Genomic DNA, 13,965 nt, shown 5'->3' on the forward strand with positions numbered 1-13,965 from the left:
CTCAATGTGGCTTGTACTTCATTGCCACGAATCTCATTCCCACAATAGTTATTTTTTCTACAGTATAAGTTCTTTGAAGTGTAGTTCAAACTCATGTTGTGGAATGACTGAAATAGCTGAGGCAGTGTCCAATTCCATTTTAGTTAATTTGTCATTCACTTCTGGTGTAAGCCATATTGCTTGTCTACTAAGAACACACACACAATGCTGGAGGAACTCAGCAGGCCAGGCGGCATCTAGGAAAAGAGTACAGTTGACATTTCAGGTTGAAACCCTTCAGCAGTACTCTTTTCCTAGATGCTGCATGGCCTGCTGAGTTCCTCCAGCATTTAGTGTGTGTTGCTCAGATTTCCAGCATCTGCAGATTTTCTCTTGTTTGCTTGTCTACTGTTAGTTTTCACATTGTAAATCTCAAGGCTACACCGTTATCATTATCAGATTTTTCATCAACAACATGAAGATTATTGCTGTTTTTGAAACTGCAACTTGACCTTTTATCTTTCTCTTCCGTGTGTAGTCTCTTTGTATGTGACCTACTTAATTATGTTTTCTACAAGTTTCACCTTAACACCTGCATTGGTCTGGTGTATGTGAGCCCCTGCCACAGTGGTAGCACCATTTGAACAGCCAGGCTGGTTTCTGATTAGATGTTGTAATTTTGTTTAATTTTGCTCACTTTCATTCCTGACCAAAGCTGAATTGCATTTCTGTTGTTTCCATTGATACAGCAATTTCAACTGCTTTAAATGTAAGTTATGCTTCAGTTAGGAGCCACTTTGGAATGCTTTTTTGTAAGATACCACAAACTAAATGATCTCTCATTAAGTCCATCACTGAACTGAGAATGTTCAGACAACTTCTTCAGTTCAGCCATATACACCAAGATGCTCTCTCCTTCCTTTACGTTGCATTTATGAAACCTAAAGCGGCTGCAAACAAAAGTGGTTTCAGTACTAAATCTTCCTCGGGCTTGTTTAAAACGTACTCATCACCACTGTTATGTTTGTAACTGCAAAACACAAAACTAATCAAAAAGAAAACAAAGGAGCTGAGAAATGAGAGTCTTAATTCGTTTTTACTTTAAGCGAGGTGTGCACGTATGTCTTTTACATACTTTTACAGGTAATCTGCAATGCATCATGTAAACAGCAAAGAATGCTTATTCAAACAATATATTTACAATATTACTCAAATATTACTGAAATATGAAATACACAGCAGTGTTCAGTCATTAAGAATGTGTGTGAAAATAAATAAACTTTTATTGTAGTATTCCATGGAGTTTAGTGATGCTGGGAGGTGGGGGAACTCAGCAAGTCAGTCAGCATTTCTGGAGAGACAAGCAGCTAACATCTCAACAAAAAACAATCTGTCAAATCTAAGAGAGCCCCTGTTCTGAAGAAGGATCTCAGTCTGAACAATTCTTGTTTCTCTTTCCACAGATACTACCTGACTTAAATATTAAAGTTTAGCTTTATTTATCACATAGAAACATAGAAAACCCTCAGCCCACAATGCTGTGTCAAACATGTACTTACTTAGAAATTACCTAAGGTTACCCATAGCCCTCTATTTTTCTAAGCACGTACCTATCCAGGAGTCTCTTAAAAGACCTTATTGTATCTGCCTCCACCACCATTGTTGGCAGTCCATTGCACGCACTCACTGCTGTCTGTGTTAATAAAAAAAATTTTTTTTTAAACTTACCCCTGACATCTCCTCTGTACCTACTTCTAAGCACTTAAAACTACCCTCTCGTGTTAGCCATTTCAGCCCTGGGAAAAAGCCTCTGACTCTCCACATGATCAATGCCTCTCATCATCTTATACACCTCTATCAGGTCACCTCTTATCCTCCGCCACTCCAAGGAGAAAAGGCTGAGTTGACTCAACCTATTTTCATTAGGCATGCTCCCCAATCCAGGCAACGTCCTTGTAAGTCTCCTCTGTACCATTTCTATAGTTTCCACATCCTTCCTGTAGTGAGGCGACCGAAACTGAGCACAGTACTCCAAGTGGGGTCTGACCAGGGTCCTGTATAGCTGTAACATTACCTCTTGGCTCTTAAACTCAATCCCACGGTTGATAAAGGCCAATGCACTGTATTCCTTCTGAGACACAGAGTCAACCTGCGCAGCAGCTTTGAGTGTCCTATGGACTCGGACCCCAAGATCCCTCTGATCTTCCACACTGCCATGAGTCTTACTATTAATACTATATTCTGCCATCATATTTGACCTGCCAAAATGAACCACCTCACACTTATGAGTTGAACTCCATCTGCCACTTCTCAGCCCAGTTTTGCATCCTATCAATTTCCCGCTGTAACCTCTGACAGCCCTCCACACTATCCACAACAACCCCAACCATTATGTCATCAGCAAATTTACTAACTCATCACTCCACTTCCTCATTCAGGTAATTTATAAAAATCACGAAGAGAAGGGGTCCCAGAACAGATCCCTGAGGCATACCACTGGTCACCGACCTCCATGCAAAAATGACTCGTCTACAACCACTCTTTGCCTTCTTTGGGCAAACTAATTCTGGATCCACAAAGCAATGCCCCTTGGATCCCATGCCTTATTTTCTCAATAAGCCTTGTATGGGGTACCTTATCAAATGCCTTGCTGAAATCCATATACACTACATCTACTGCTCTACCTTCATCATTGTGTTTAGTCACATCCTCAAAAAATTCAGTCAGGCTCATAAGGTACCACCTGCCTTTGACAAAGCCATGCTGACTATTCCTATCATATTATGCTTCTCCAAATGTTCATAAATCCTGCCTCTCAGGATCTTTTCCATCAACTTACCAGCCACTGAAGTAAGACTCACTGGTCTATAATTTCCTGGGCTATCTCTACTCCCTTTCTTGAATAAGGGAACAACATCTGCAGCCCTCCAATCCTCCGGAACTTCTCCCATCCCCATTGGTGATGTAAAGATCATTGCCAGTGGCTCAGCAATCTCCTCCCTGTCCTCCCACAGTAGCCTGGGGTACATCTCATCCGGTCCCGGCAACTTATCCAACTTGCAAGTCAAAACATGCAGTGAAATGCGTCATTTGCATCAACGGCCAACACAGTCTGCGAATGTACTGGGGGCGCCCACAAGTGTGGCCGCACATTCGGGTGCTAACTTACTATCCTTAACCAGTACGTCTTTGGAACATGGAAGAAAACCGGAGCACCTGAGGAAATCCATGTGGTCACGGAGAACATTCAAAATCCAGTTATCTGTCTGTTTCCTAGACATTTGGTTTTGTTTCAGATTTTCAGTGTCTGTGAGTTTTCTTTTGTGTGCAGGTAACTTCAAGCAGGAGTTCTCTACAGGAAAAAAGCATCCTCTCTACTACTTATACTAACTGAATATTACTTCACCCTTTATTTTTAGAGATATTATATAGAGGGAAACAGCACCGCCTCACCTGGTGTGCAGGATCCTGAAGTATCATCTTTAGATGATGAGGCATATGAAGATTCAGACAGATTACCTTACTCCCAAGCTGGGAGCATACCTACAGGGGAGACCAGAGGATGGAGTGTGAGACAGCCTAATGTGGACAGCTCTGGGACTCATGAGGAGACACCTAGACAACAATTACAAGTTGGTAAGTGAATCCTGGAGTGAACATGGAAACATACAGTGAATTGTGTTGTTTGCATTAATAACCACACAACCTCAGGGTATGCTGGGGACTTCAGTGTCGCCATACATTCTATCCCCAGCCTGGTTGGCCCACCATGCCTTGCAAAACAACCAAGAACACAACAAGCAACAAAACAAAAACACCAAAAACAAGCCCTGTTCCTCCCACCCACACACACACGGACAGGACTCCGGTATCCAGGCTTTGGTCATCGGGCTTCAACTTCAAGCTTTGATCTTCTCCTCCCTCCTACCCAACACCCACAAGTGGGTAGTCCTCCAGCTCCAGAGGCTTCAGTTTCCAAACTTCCAGTCGACCTTCAAGCTCCGAGCTTTTCCTCCCTCCTCCCACCCACACAGGTAGTCCTCCAACTCCAGGCTAACCGATAATAAATTCCCAAGCTCCTGAAGTAACTGCTTCAGAAACTGTTAATTTATATACACCTGACGGTTTCATCTTGGTATTTGCACCCAAAGGTAATGCAAATAATTGCCAGCCAGCAGGCAACAGCCCTTTCCTCTGTCAGCTGGCCCAGAGAAATGGGCAAGGAGGCAGTGAAAGAAGAGTTCACGGCCATGTTGGGCCGTGACTTTGTTTATAGACACAGAACTGTCGATGTTGGAATCTGAAACAAACAAAAGAAAGCTACTGGAGGAGCTCCGCAGGTCAAGGCAGCGTCTGTGGAGAGAAACTGACCGTTGATGTTTTGGTTTAAGACCAACCATCTGGACTTAGATGGGGGCATAGGGTCAGAGCTTTGCTGAAGACTGGTAATTTCATATCAGGATCTTCAATCCAGAACAAAAAAAAATGTCCTTTCCACAATTTCTGTTCTGATTCCAGATTTTCAGCCTCATTGTCTTGTTTCCAAAATCTGGGTATGCAGTGCGAAGTAAACATCTCTCAAATATTTCAGCTGGTATCATCTTAATGTGGAATTGAATGCTAAGTGTTCTTGAACAAATTTTGCTCATCTTTAAATCAATGGGGCTTATTCCTAAAGTTGATTCTTTCCTTGTGTGAATTAGCAATCTAAGTGGGCAATGAAACTCAATTTTTATATAAAAATCAGTACAGAAGTGAGTACCAGCCACTGAGGTGATCATTAGGATAGTTTAAACTTTTGTCCAAGGTGTAGGTTTGGTGTGAGAAATTATACGGTGCCGGCAAGCCCTTCAATCATCCTTTGTAAAATAGATTTACTTTTGAAAGTGGGATGACTGTTCCATTAAAATATTATAATTATGATTTGTTAACTAACTGGGTTTCATTTGTATTCAGGCAGTGCTCAGTCAACTGGATCCAACTTCCCTTTGCCAGACAAGTCAGATGTTGGATCTTCCCGATACACAAGCAGCACCAGCATCTTCCAGAACTACGCCTTGGAGGTAATCAAGCTCTGTGTGCATTCACCTCGGTTATTGTTTACAGTCGAAAAACGTAGCTTGTGCTTGTAGAAGCCCCATTGCTGAACTGTTCACACAACCTAAGGGCTCGCTCTCAACAAATCTTCATCTCATGTTCTCAATATTTATTACTTATTTAATTTTTCATCTTTCATTTAGTATTTGCATAGTTTACTGTCTTTTGCATCTTGATTGTTTCTGTCCTGTTGGACGTTTGTTGATTCTTATTGTGTTCGTTGTATTTACTGTGAATGCCCACAAGAAAATCAGAAGTGTTTATGGTTACATACATGTACTTTGATAGTAAAATTTTCTTTGAACTTTGGAGAGTGGCTCCAATGATGCTCCTAATGCTGCTGAGTGTCCCAGAGTGCTTTACAAGAGAGTAAAACACAGTAGCCAAAGATTTCAGAAATAGATTCATCATCAGAGGATCATGAGGGGAAACTTCACTCAGAGGGTCATGAGAGTGTGGAATGAGCTGCCAGCATAAATGGTCCATGCAAGCTCAATTTCAACATTTAGGAGAAGTTTGGATAGGTACATGGATATTAAAGGTATGATCCCAGTGCAAGTCGATGGAAGTAAGCAGTCCAAATGGTTTTGCAATGGACTGGATGGGCTGAATGGCCTGTTTCTGTGCTGTACTTGTCTATGACTATCAGTGATATTTGATACGAAGTCTGTTGTTTCTGCACATGAGGTGATGAAGTGCAACAGCAGAAATGTGGATTTGAACAACTTTTGAAAATGGGAAGAGCAGGAACATCGCATATGAGTCGAAAGGTCCGAGAGATTTGAGTCACTTGAACTGAGGGTCAACAGGGGAGAGGAAGACCGTTGTTATCAACAGATCAAGTTGGAGTAGTTCCATAGTTGGAATTGCCAAGGCTGTAGAGAATTTTCTGAGGATTTTAAACCTAGTATACTGGAGAATGGAGAATAGTTGGAGGTTGGTGAGGACTGTACTGATGAAGCTGAGATATAGAAGAGAGCCTTAGCACTACAGAGCTCAGGTGGGAGGTGGAATCATGAGTTTTTCATTCATTTTGAGACCTTAGCATCACTGGCTTGGCCAGCACTTGTTAGCAATCCCTAGGTGCCCTTTGAAGGTAGTAGTGAGTTGCCACCTTGTTGAACCATACAGTCTGAGTGAAGCTACTTCCTTCATGCCGTTGCATGTCGATTTTGGCCCCAGTGGCAATGAAAGATTGGAAATGTATTTCCAAGTTTGCATGATGTATTAATTCTCTTTATTTTCCGTGAGGAACTTCATTTGTGCAGTGGTAAGGACAACATCACAAAGCTTAAGATACACACCACCACACTACATATAGTTAAACACAATAGAAAATGCAATAGATACAAATACTAAGAATTAATGCATGTAATTTAAAATACAAATACATGTAATGAAACTGACTTTTTACTGTCAAAGCTGCTATGCATGTTGTCTATTCAAAATTGGGTTCTGAGGAGGCAAATGGAGGAAGGCACAGAACTGGATAAGGCTCTTCTGGTGCTGGTGGGTCAGGGACCCATAGCAGTGTCCAGATGGCATGAGAGTGTAGTGTGTGTGAAGTGTATGTGTAACGTCCTCCAGTATTTGTTGAACCTTCTTTATTGTCCATTTCTTATGGATGCTGCTGAGTGATTCTTGTTCCTGCCAATGATTTTACTACTTATTCTGACAATTCTGTGGAGTGGGCTGAGGCAGAGCACTCATTGCTCTGAACCATGCCATGATGTTGTAGGTTAATATTCAATGAAGCATTTATAAAATGTCTGGAGAATTGATGGATAGACCTGAAATTTCCACATTTTCCTGAGGAAAAATGGCCATTGTTAGCACTTGGAGAGTATTAACCCACCATTGGTCTTAAAGGTGATTTTGTTGTCTATAGTCTTGCCGAGGTGCTTGTATTCTCCAACACGCTTTATCAAATTGGCCATTAATTTCCAGGGTTGGGACAGTGTCCTGTTGTTTTCTGAAGTCCAGTACTATTTCCTTGGTTTTACTGGCTTCAGGTCCAGGTAGTGGTTTGTGCACCATTCAGCAAATGTATTGATTGCCTCATTGATCCAGACATCAGAGTTGATGGTGTCAATGATGACTGTGTCATCTGAGTACTTGGCGTACTGCGTGCCTGGGTGTGAGCTTCTGCAGTCACCTGTGTACAGTGTGAACGAGACTGGTGAGATAACTGAGCCCTGTGGTGCTCCAGTTGATATTTGCCTGTTGGTGCTCATATAACTATTATATGTCACTGCTTGATGTCTGACTGTGATGAAGAAGAGGATGTGGAGTATGAAGTGGGAGTTTACATTCATTTGCTGGAGTTTGTCCCATGAGATGAGGTTGCATAGATGAGGTTGCATAGGGTTAAATGCACTACAAACAACATCCTAACAAATGATCCATGCCTCTCCAGGTGCGTGTAGGTATGGTGCACTAACTTTAGTACTGCATCATCCACGTCTCTTTTCAGCCTGTAAGCAAACTGGAGTGGGTCAGTGAGCCCACAACACCACCTGTAGCTCTGGTAGGAGGAGCTTTTCAAAGGACTTACATTCCCAGTGAGGTAGGATTAAAGGAGTGCCTGTGGGTGGTGAGTTTCCCATCCTTGGTTAGATACTGCCAGTATAGAAGGTGCTGTTGTTATTAGGGTGAAAAACTACAGTGTGTTTAGTAGATGGAGTACACTGTCCATGGTGAATGGAGTAAATATTTAGTGTGGCTGGTGAAATGCCAGTTAAGTGGGCTGTTGTGTCTTGGATGATGTGTAGCTCCTCAGAGTCACTGGAGCTGCACTCTTCCAGGAGAGTGTAAAGTACACTGCCACCTGCTTGTGTACATTGCCAAGGGTGATTTTGTCACATCCATTATTTCACGTTCGAGGCAGAGTTTGTAACACAGGACATGAGCAATAATGTACATCACGATTCGGAACCAGAGCTAACCAAAACAAATAGTTGGTTTCTGTTGATGAGTGCAACAGGTTTAAGATTCCTGTCTGAAGAGCACATTATTCCTGTAACAAAATTGTCACTGTTGGTGGGCCAAGTGTGTAATAATGATTGCTGTATTTGGTGGTCAGCACTTCTGGCATTTTTCTACAGAAGCGTATTGTACAGAATCAGTACTTTTTGATTGAATCAGTAAAACAATAGTCTTTCACGGTGTTTTTTGTTCTTGTTTCCCAGATATTGATCTCCAGCTGTTCTCGGTGTCGAACCTGTGACTCGTTGGTGTATGATGAAGAAATCATGGCTGGCTGGACAGCAGACGACTCCAACTTGAACACAACATGTCCGTTCTGTGGCAACTTGTTCCTTCCTTTCTTGGGGATTGAAATCAAAGATCTGCGAGGGCCTGGCAGGTAACTTATTTTCTTTCCTGAAGTAAAATGCAAGTAAGAGAACTAGTTCTCATATTTCCTTGAGGCATTGAAAGAAGCTATTTGGCCAGTCAAGTCTCCTCTGGCACTCTCAGCATTTCCACCTGTCCCATCACCCACCTATCACTCAGAAAACCTATTTCCACTCTCTCTCTAGTGCCCATCGCCTCTTTCTTCCCCCCCCCCCAACCCACCAACAATACAGGGGTAAACTACAGAGGGCATGTATCTTGCAATCTGGCAAGCCTCTAGATGTGGGAGGAAACCTGTAAGGAGAGTGTGACTTAAACTAGAGAATAGAGGTTAAAATGAGATGAGAACTAGAGCTCAAGGACTGGAACAGGTAGTCATGGGTTAAGTATGAAAGGTGAAATATTTAAGGTTAACCTGAGGGGGAACCAGAGGGTGGTGCGAGTGTGGCACGAGCTGCAGGATGCCCCCATTTGGTTCAGGAAATCATGGTCTGGACCATAGGATGCCTCGTTTGGTTCAGGAAGTCATGGCCTGGACCATAGGATGCCTCGTTTGGTTCAGGAAGTCATGGCCTGGACCATAGGATGCCCCGTTTGGTTCAGGAAGTCATGGCCTGGACCATAGGATGCCCCATTTGGTTCAGGAAGTCATGGCCTGGACCATAGGATGCCCCATTTGGTTCAGGAAGTCATGGCCTGGACCATAGGATGCCCCATTTGGTTCAGGAAGTCATGACCTGGACCATAGGATGCCCCATTTGGTTCAGGAGTCATGGCCTGGACCATAGGACGCCCCATTTGGTTCAGGAGTCATGGTCTGGACCATAGGACGCCCCATTTGGTTCAGGAGTCATGGTCTGGACCATAGGACGCCCCATTTGGTTCAGGAGTCATGGCCTGGACCATAGGATGCCCCCATTTGGTTCAGGAGTCATGGTCTGGACCATAGGATGCCCCATTTGGTTCAGGAAGTTAGATTTGTTTAAAGTATCATTTGTGTAAATGACTAAAAGTGACCCAGTGAAGTGATCCACAAACCTAACTTCATTTAAGGTTATGGTAGCAAATACACATTAATGATTAAAGATGAGCTTTATTTGTCCTGTGTACATCAAAACATACAGTGAAATGTGTCGTTTTCATCAGTGACTAGCACAGTCCAAGGATTGTGCTGGGGTCAGTCCGCAAGTGTCACCACGCTTCCTACACCAACATAGCACGCCCACATCTCACTAACCCTAACCTGTATGTCTTTGGACTGTGGGAGGAAACCCACATGATCACAGGGAGAACATACAAACTCCTTACAGACAGCGGTGGAAATAAACTTATTTTACTCCGCTCAGCCTTTGATATATTATCCATCTCAACCCCATTCTCCTACCTTCTCCCTACAATCTTTGATATCCTTCCCAATCAAGGAGCTATCAACCTCCGTTTTAGATACACCTGATGACTTGGCCACCACAGCCATTTGAGGCAATGAACTGTACAGATTCACCAGCCTCTAGCTAAAGGAATTCCTCCTCATCTCTCCAAATGGATGTCCCTGTGTTCCAGGGGTTCCCAACCTGGGTTCACAGATACCTTGTTTAATGATATTGGCCCATGGCATAAAAAAGATTGGGAACTCCTATTCTGAGGCTGTGTTCTCTGGTCCTAGATTTTCCCACGATTGGAGAAATTCTCTCCATGTCCACTCTATCTAGGTTTCAATATTCAATAGGTATCAATAAGATTTCACCCCCCCCCCCCCATTCTTCTAAACTCCAGTGAGCACAGGCGCAAAGCCATCAAGTTTAGTTTGGGTTTCTTCCAGGAATACACTTGTCCACTTTTGTGGTATTTCTGAAGTTCATTTGTGAATGTGGGTTTTTTGAATTTGAGTGAAGAAGATTTGCAGTGTGATATCACTGTGCAAGGCACGAATGCGTGTGTCAGAGTCCATTCTCAATCTTCTGAAAGTTTGGTGTCAAGCTGAATGGATTCGTTGTGATAAAGTGACAGTCTGAACAAACTGCCCCATTGCACAACTCCATCTTCATTTCAGACTTCCTTCCCTTGACTCATCTGATGATTTTCCTGAATATAATCATTTTAAAAAACTGCAATGTCTTTTTTTTTATTTTATAAGGTATTTTCTGAAATCCAGTGCATCTGCAGAAAGTATACAGAATTTGCAGTCTGTACAATCTTGCCGAGGGATTAAGAACTTTACAGTCTCTCCGTCTAGTCTGGGTGTGAGCGATGTCAACAAGCCTCACTCTCCAAGAATTACGGTGCAGGAAGTTCCGGACATGCAATGGTAATGTCAGGGTCACATCCCAAGTCTGGTCGTGCTTTCAACCCAGTGAGAATCAAACCTGCAACTCTGTTGTGCTGTTTCATTGCCAGAGATTCTACATTCATTATTTCTTTACTTCAAATGTTTTTGTCGTTATTTCAGTCACAGTAAGTCATTGAAAAGCATAGCAATGAAGGATCCCACAGTCTTGAGAACAGACCCCACTGGTTTAGGCTGACAATCTGATTCCATTTGGTTAGGTTTAGGCTTAGAGGTAAGAGATTTGAAAGGGATGTTAGGGACAGCCTCTTCACATAGTATGTGTGTGTGTGAGAGAGTATTTGGAATAAGCTGCCAGAAATAGTGGCTGAGGTGGGCAAAGATCAGAGGCACAGTCTCAGAATAGAAGGATGTCCCTTTAGAACAGAGATGAGGAGAAATTTCTTTAGCCAGAGGGTGTTGAAACTGTGGAACTCATGGCCAAGTCACTGGGTATATTTAAAGTGAAGGTTGATAAGTTCTTGATTAGTAAGGGCATTAAAGGTTCAGAATCGGGTTTAATATCACTGGTATATGCTGTGAAATCAGTTGTTTTGCAGCAGTATATTGCAGTACGTAATTTTAAAAACTATAAATTACAGTATGAAATATACTTTTTGAAAATTAGTAGTGCAAAAAGAACAAAAAAAAAGAAAATATTGAGGTGCAGTAGTATGCACGGGTTCATTGCCCATTCAATTACGGGGAGAAGGCAGGAGGATGGGGTTGAGAGCAAAAATAATTCAGCCGTAATCAAATGTTTTGATTTAAATAAAATTTGAAAAGACTATCCATAAATAAATTTCTCCACCACTGATACTTATTTTTGAAGAATCTGAACTGAATGGCCTAATTCTGTGTGTATGGTCTTATGTTAGCAACGTTTAAAATCCATTTCAATAAGTACATGGATAGAAGAGGTTTAGAGGACTATGGGCCAAACACAGCAGATGAGACTGGCTCAGTGCTAGTACAGTTGGCTTGGATGAGTTGAAGTGAAGGGCCTTTTTAAGTGTTATATGATTGTTTAACTCCATTCATAATATTCTAGCACTGGAGTAACCAATAAACCTGGCACTTCCAAACTATGTATTTTGAGAAAGAAGCTGTGCATATTTCCTCAAGTTTTCGAAGTTTAGTCTGAGTGAATTTACATATCACCAGGAAAATAAATCAAAGCAGGGGCTGGCTGTCCTGCCCTAGAGATCTGCTGCTCCAGTCATCAAGATCATAATCGATCTTCCACCTCCAGTACTGTCTACATATCCCAGGAATCTATCGATCAGTGCTTTGAAAAGCATAAAACTTGAGCACCTGTGACCCTCCAAGACAGAGAACTCTAAAGAATCAGCACCCATTCAGTGACAAAACAGCTTGTCATCTCACCGTTGAACAACCTAACTCTAATTCTGAAACTCAACCCTGGTCCCAGACCCTTCAGCCAGCAGAAACCACCTCCCTGTATCTAGTTTACCAGCCGTTTAATGGTTTTAAAACTTCTGATAAGATCTTCTCTCAGTCTTAACTCTACAGAGGTGGGTGAGACTAGAATTAAGGGAAACAACTTCAAGATTCGGGGAATAGATTGAGGATGGAGATGAAGAGAAACTACTATTCCCAGAGAGTAGTGAGTCTATGGAATTCGCTGCCCAGGGAAGCAACAGGGATTACCTTATTAAATATATTTAAGACGCAGTTAAAATTTAGCACAACAAGGGAATTGAAGGTTATGAGAATAAGCGAGCTGAGTGCACGACTAGATTAGCCATGATTTTATTGAATGGCAGAGCATGCTAGATGGACCGATTGGCAAACTGCAGCTCCCAGTTATGTTCTTTTGCACCTGTGTTTGTATCAACATTTGTGTTCATCAGGATATAATAAAGAGAATTTAAATCTGCATTTTATCCTTAATTGTCTGTTTCTTTGTGTTAGTGATGTGCAGCTGCCTTCAGCAAGATGCATTCAGATTCCTTCTGATCGATGGCATGGGATCAGCGAGTCCTTCCCCTTGGAGCAGCCGACAGCCAGAAGCGTCAGTGGGTGTGGCTGTGTGCCCGCCGAGTCTGACACACGGCGACACATCCCCACAGTTCCAACAGGCAGCCTGCCCACTCACTTGAGTCACTCAGCGGTATGTGGAGTGATGAAGGGTCATTTCAAAATATCCTTGGAGAAGAATTAGAACATTACTTGTTCCAATTAGCTTTGGAAAAACTAATTGCTAATTGGAACAATTCATTTTCACTCTGTCCACATTCTGAATTGTGTATGAGTCACAGGTACAGGCAGAGCTGAAAATGGAGCAGGAATGTTTTTATTCCAAAGAATCCTGCTGTTAAAAGATTATTGAACAATAAAATGGCCTCTTTACCTCGTTATAATCTTGCACCTTACTGTCTATCCTCACGGCACTTTACTGTAGCTGATTTGCCTTCCCTTATACTCCCTCAATGCACTGTATGAAGGATATGCAAGACAAGTTTTTCCACTATACCTCAGTACCAATTTATCAATTTCTGTGTTTGTGACTCCCTATAAATTTAAAACTAGTTGGAAAGGGTCAGATTTAAGGTATCAGTCAAAATTTCATAATTTTTAATGCAGACTTATTTTTTCCAACAAAATTATTTTCTGAAATCCTCATACTTGTAATTTTCAAATAATTTATTTTCAGAATATTTTGTTTGAAGTAAAATTTGAAGAGACTATCCATAAATTCTCCAATACTGTTATTTATTTGTGAAGGATCCATTGGGCTTAGAGTGGCCACTGAGCCATCCTGAACCCATAACAGTGCCGTACCTGAGCCCCTTGGTATTGTGGAAGGAACTGGAGAGTTTGCTTGAGAATGAAGGGGATCAAGTGATATCCATGGCAACATTTGTGGATCAGCATCCCATAGTATTCTGGAACTTGGTGTGGTATTTCCGTCGCATTGATCTGCCCACCAACTTGCCTGGACTTGTACTCACTTCAGAACACTGCAACAAAGGTGTGACGGTAAGCCATTTGATGGGCTGAATGGCCTAATTCTGCTCTTATGTCTTATGGGTGAAAAAGATAAAGGGTGGACTTTATTCACCATATACATTTACCTGTATTAGGGATTTGCAGTGTGTGATGGTTGGAGCACAACATGAAACAGAAAACAACGTTCAACAATTATAAAAATTGTATAAAGAATGTATAAAAATATAGATAGTTAAAGT

General features: G+C 42.0%; 1 protein-coding gene across 2 annotated transcripts in view; it reads left to right on the forward strand.

Moving 5' to 3' along the window:
• dennd4a (DENN/MADD domain containing 4A) overlaps positions 1-13,965 on the forward strand; it is a 170,722-nt gene that overhangs the window by 140,521 nt on the left and 16,236 nt on the right. For both annotated transcript variants that reach the window (XM_059953083.1, XM_059953084.1), the window contains exons 23-28: positions 3,399-3,615; positions 4,936-5,042; positions 8,265-8,440; positions 10,565-10,735; positions 12,689-12,887; positions 13,502-13,756. In XM_059953083.1, coding sequence (XP_059809066.1) covers positions 3,399-3,615; positions 4,936-5,042; positions 8,265-8,440; positions 10,565-10,735; positions 12,689-12,887; positions 13,502-13,756 — 1,125 coding nt within the window. The remainder of the gene's footprint in view (positions 1-3,398; positions 3,616-4,935; positions 5,043-8,264; positions 8,441-10,564; positions 10,736-12,688; positions 12,888-13,501; positions 13,757-13,965) is intronic.

This window comes from Hypanus sabinus, chromosome 28 (assembly GCF_030144855.1).
Source record: "Hypanus sabinus isolate sHypSab1 chromosome 28, sHypSab1.hap1, whole genome shotgun sequence".
Taxonomy (NCBI): domain Eukaryota; kingdom Metazoa; phylum Chordata; class Chondrichthyes; order Myliobatiformes; family Dasyatidae; genus Hypanus; species Hypanus sabinus.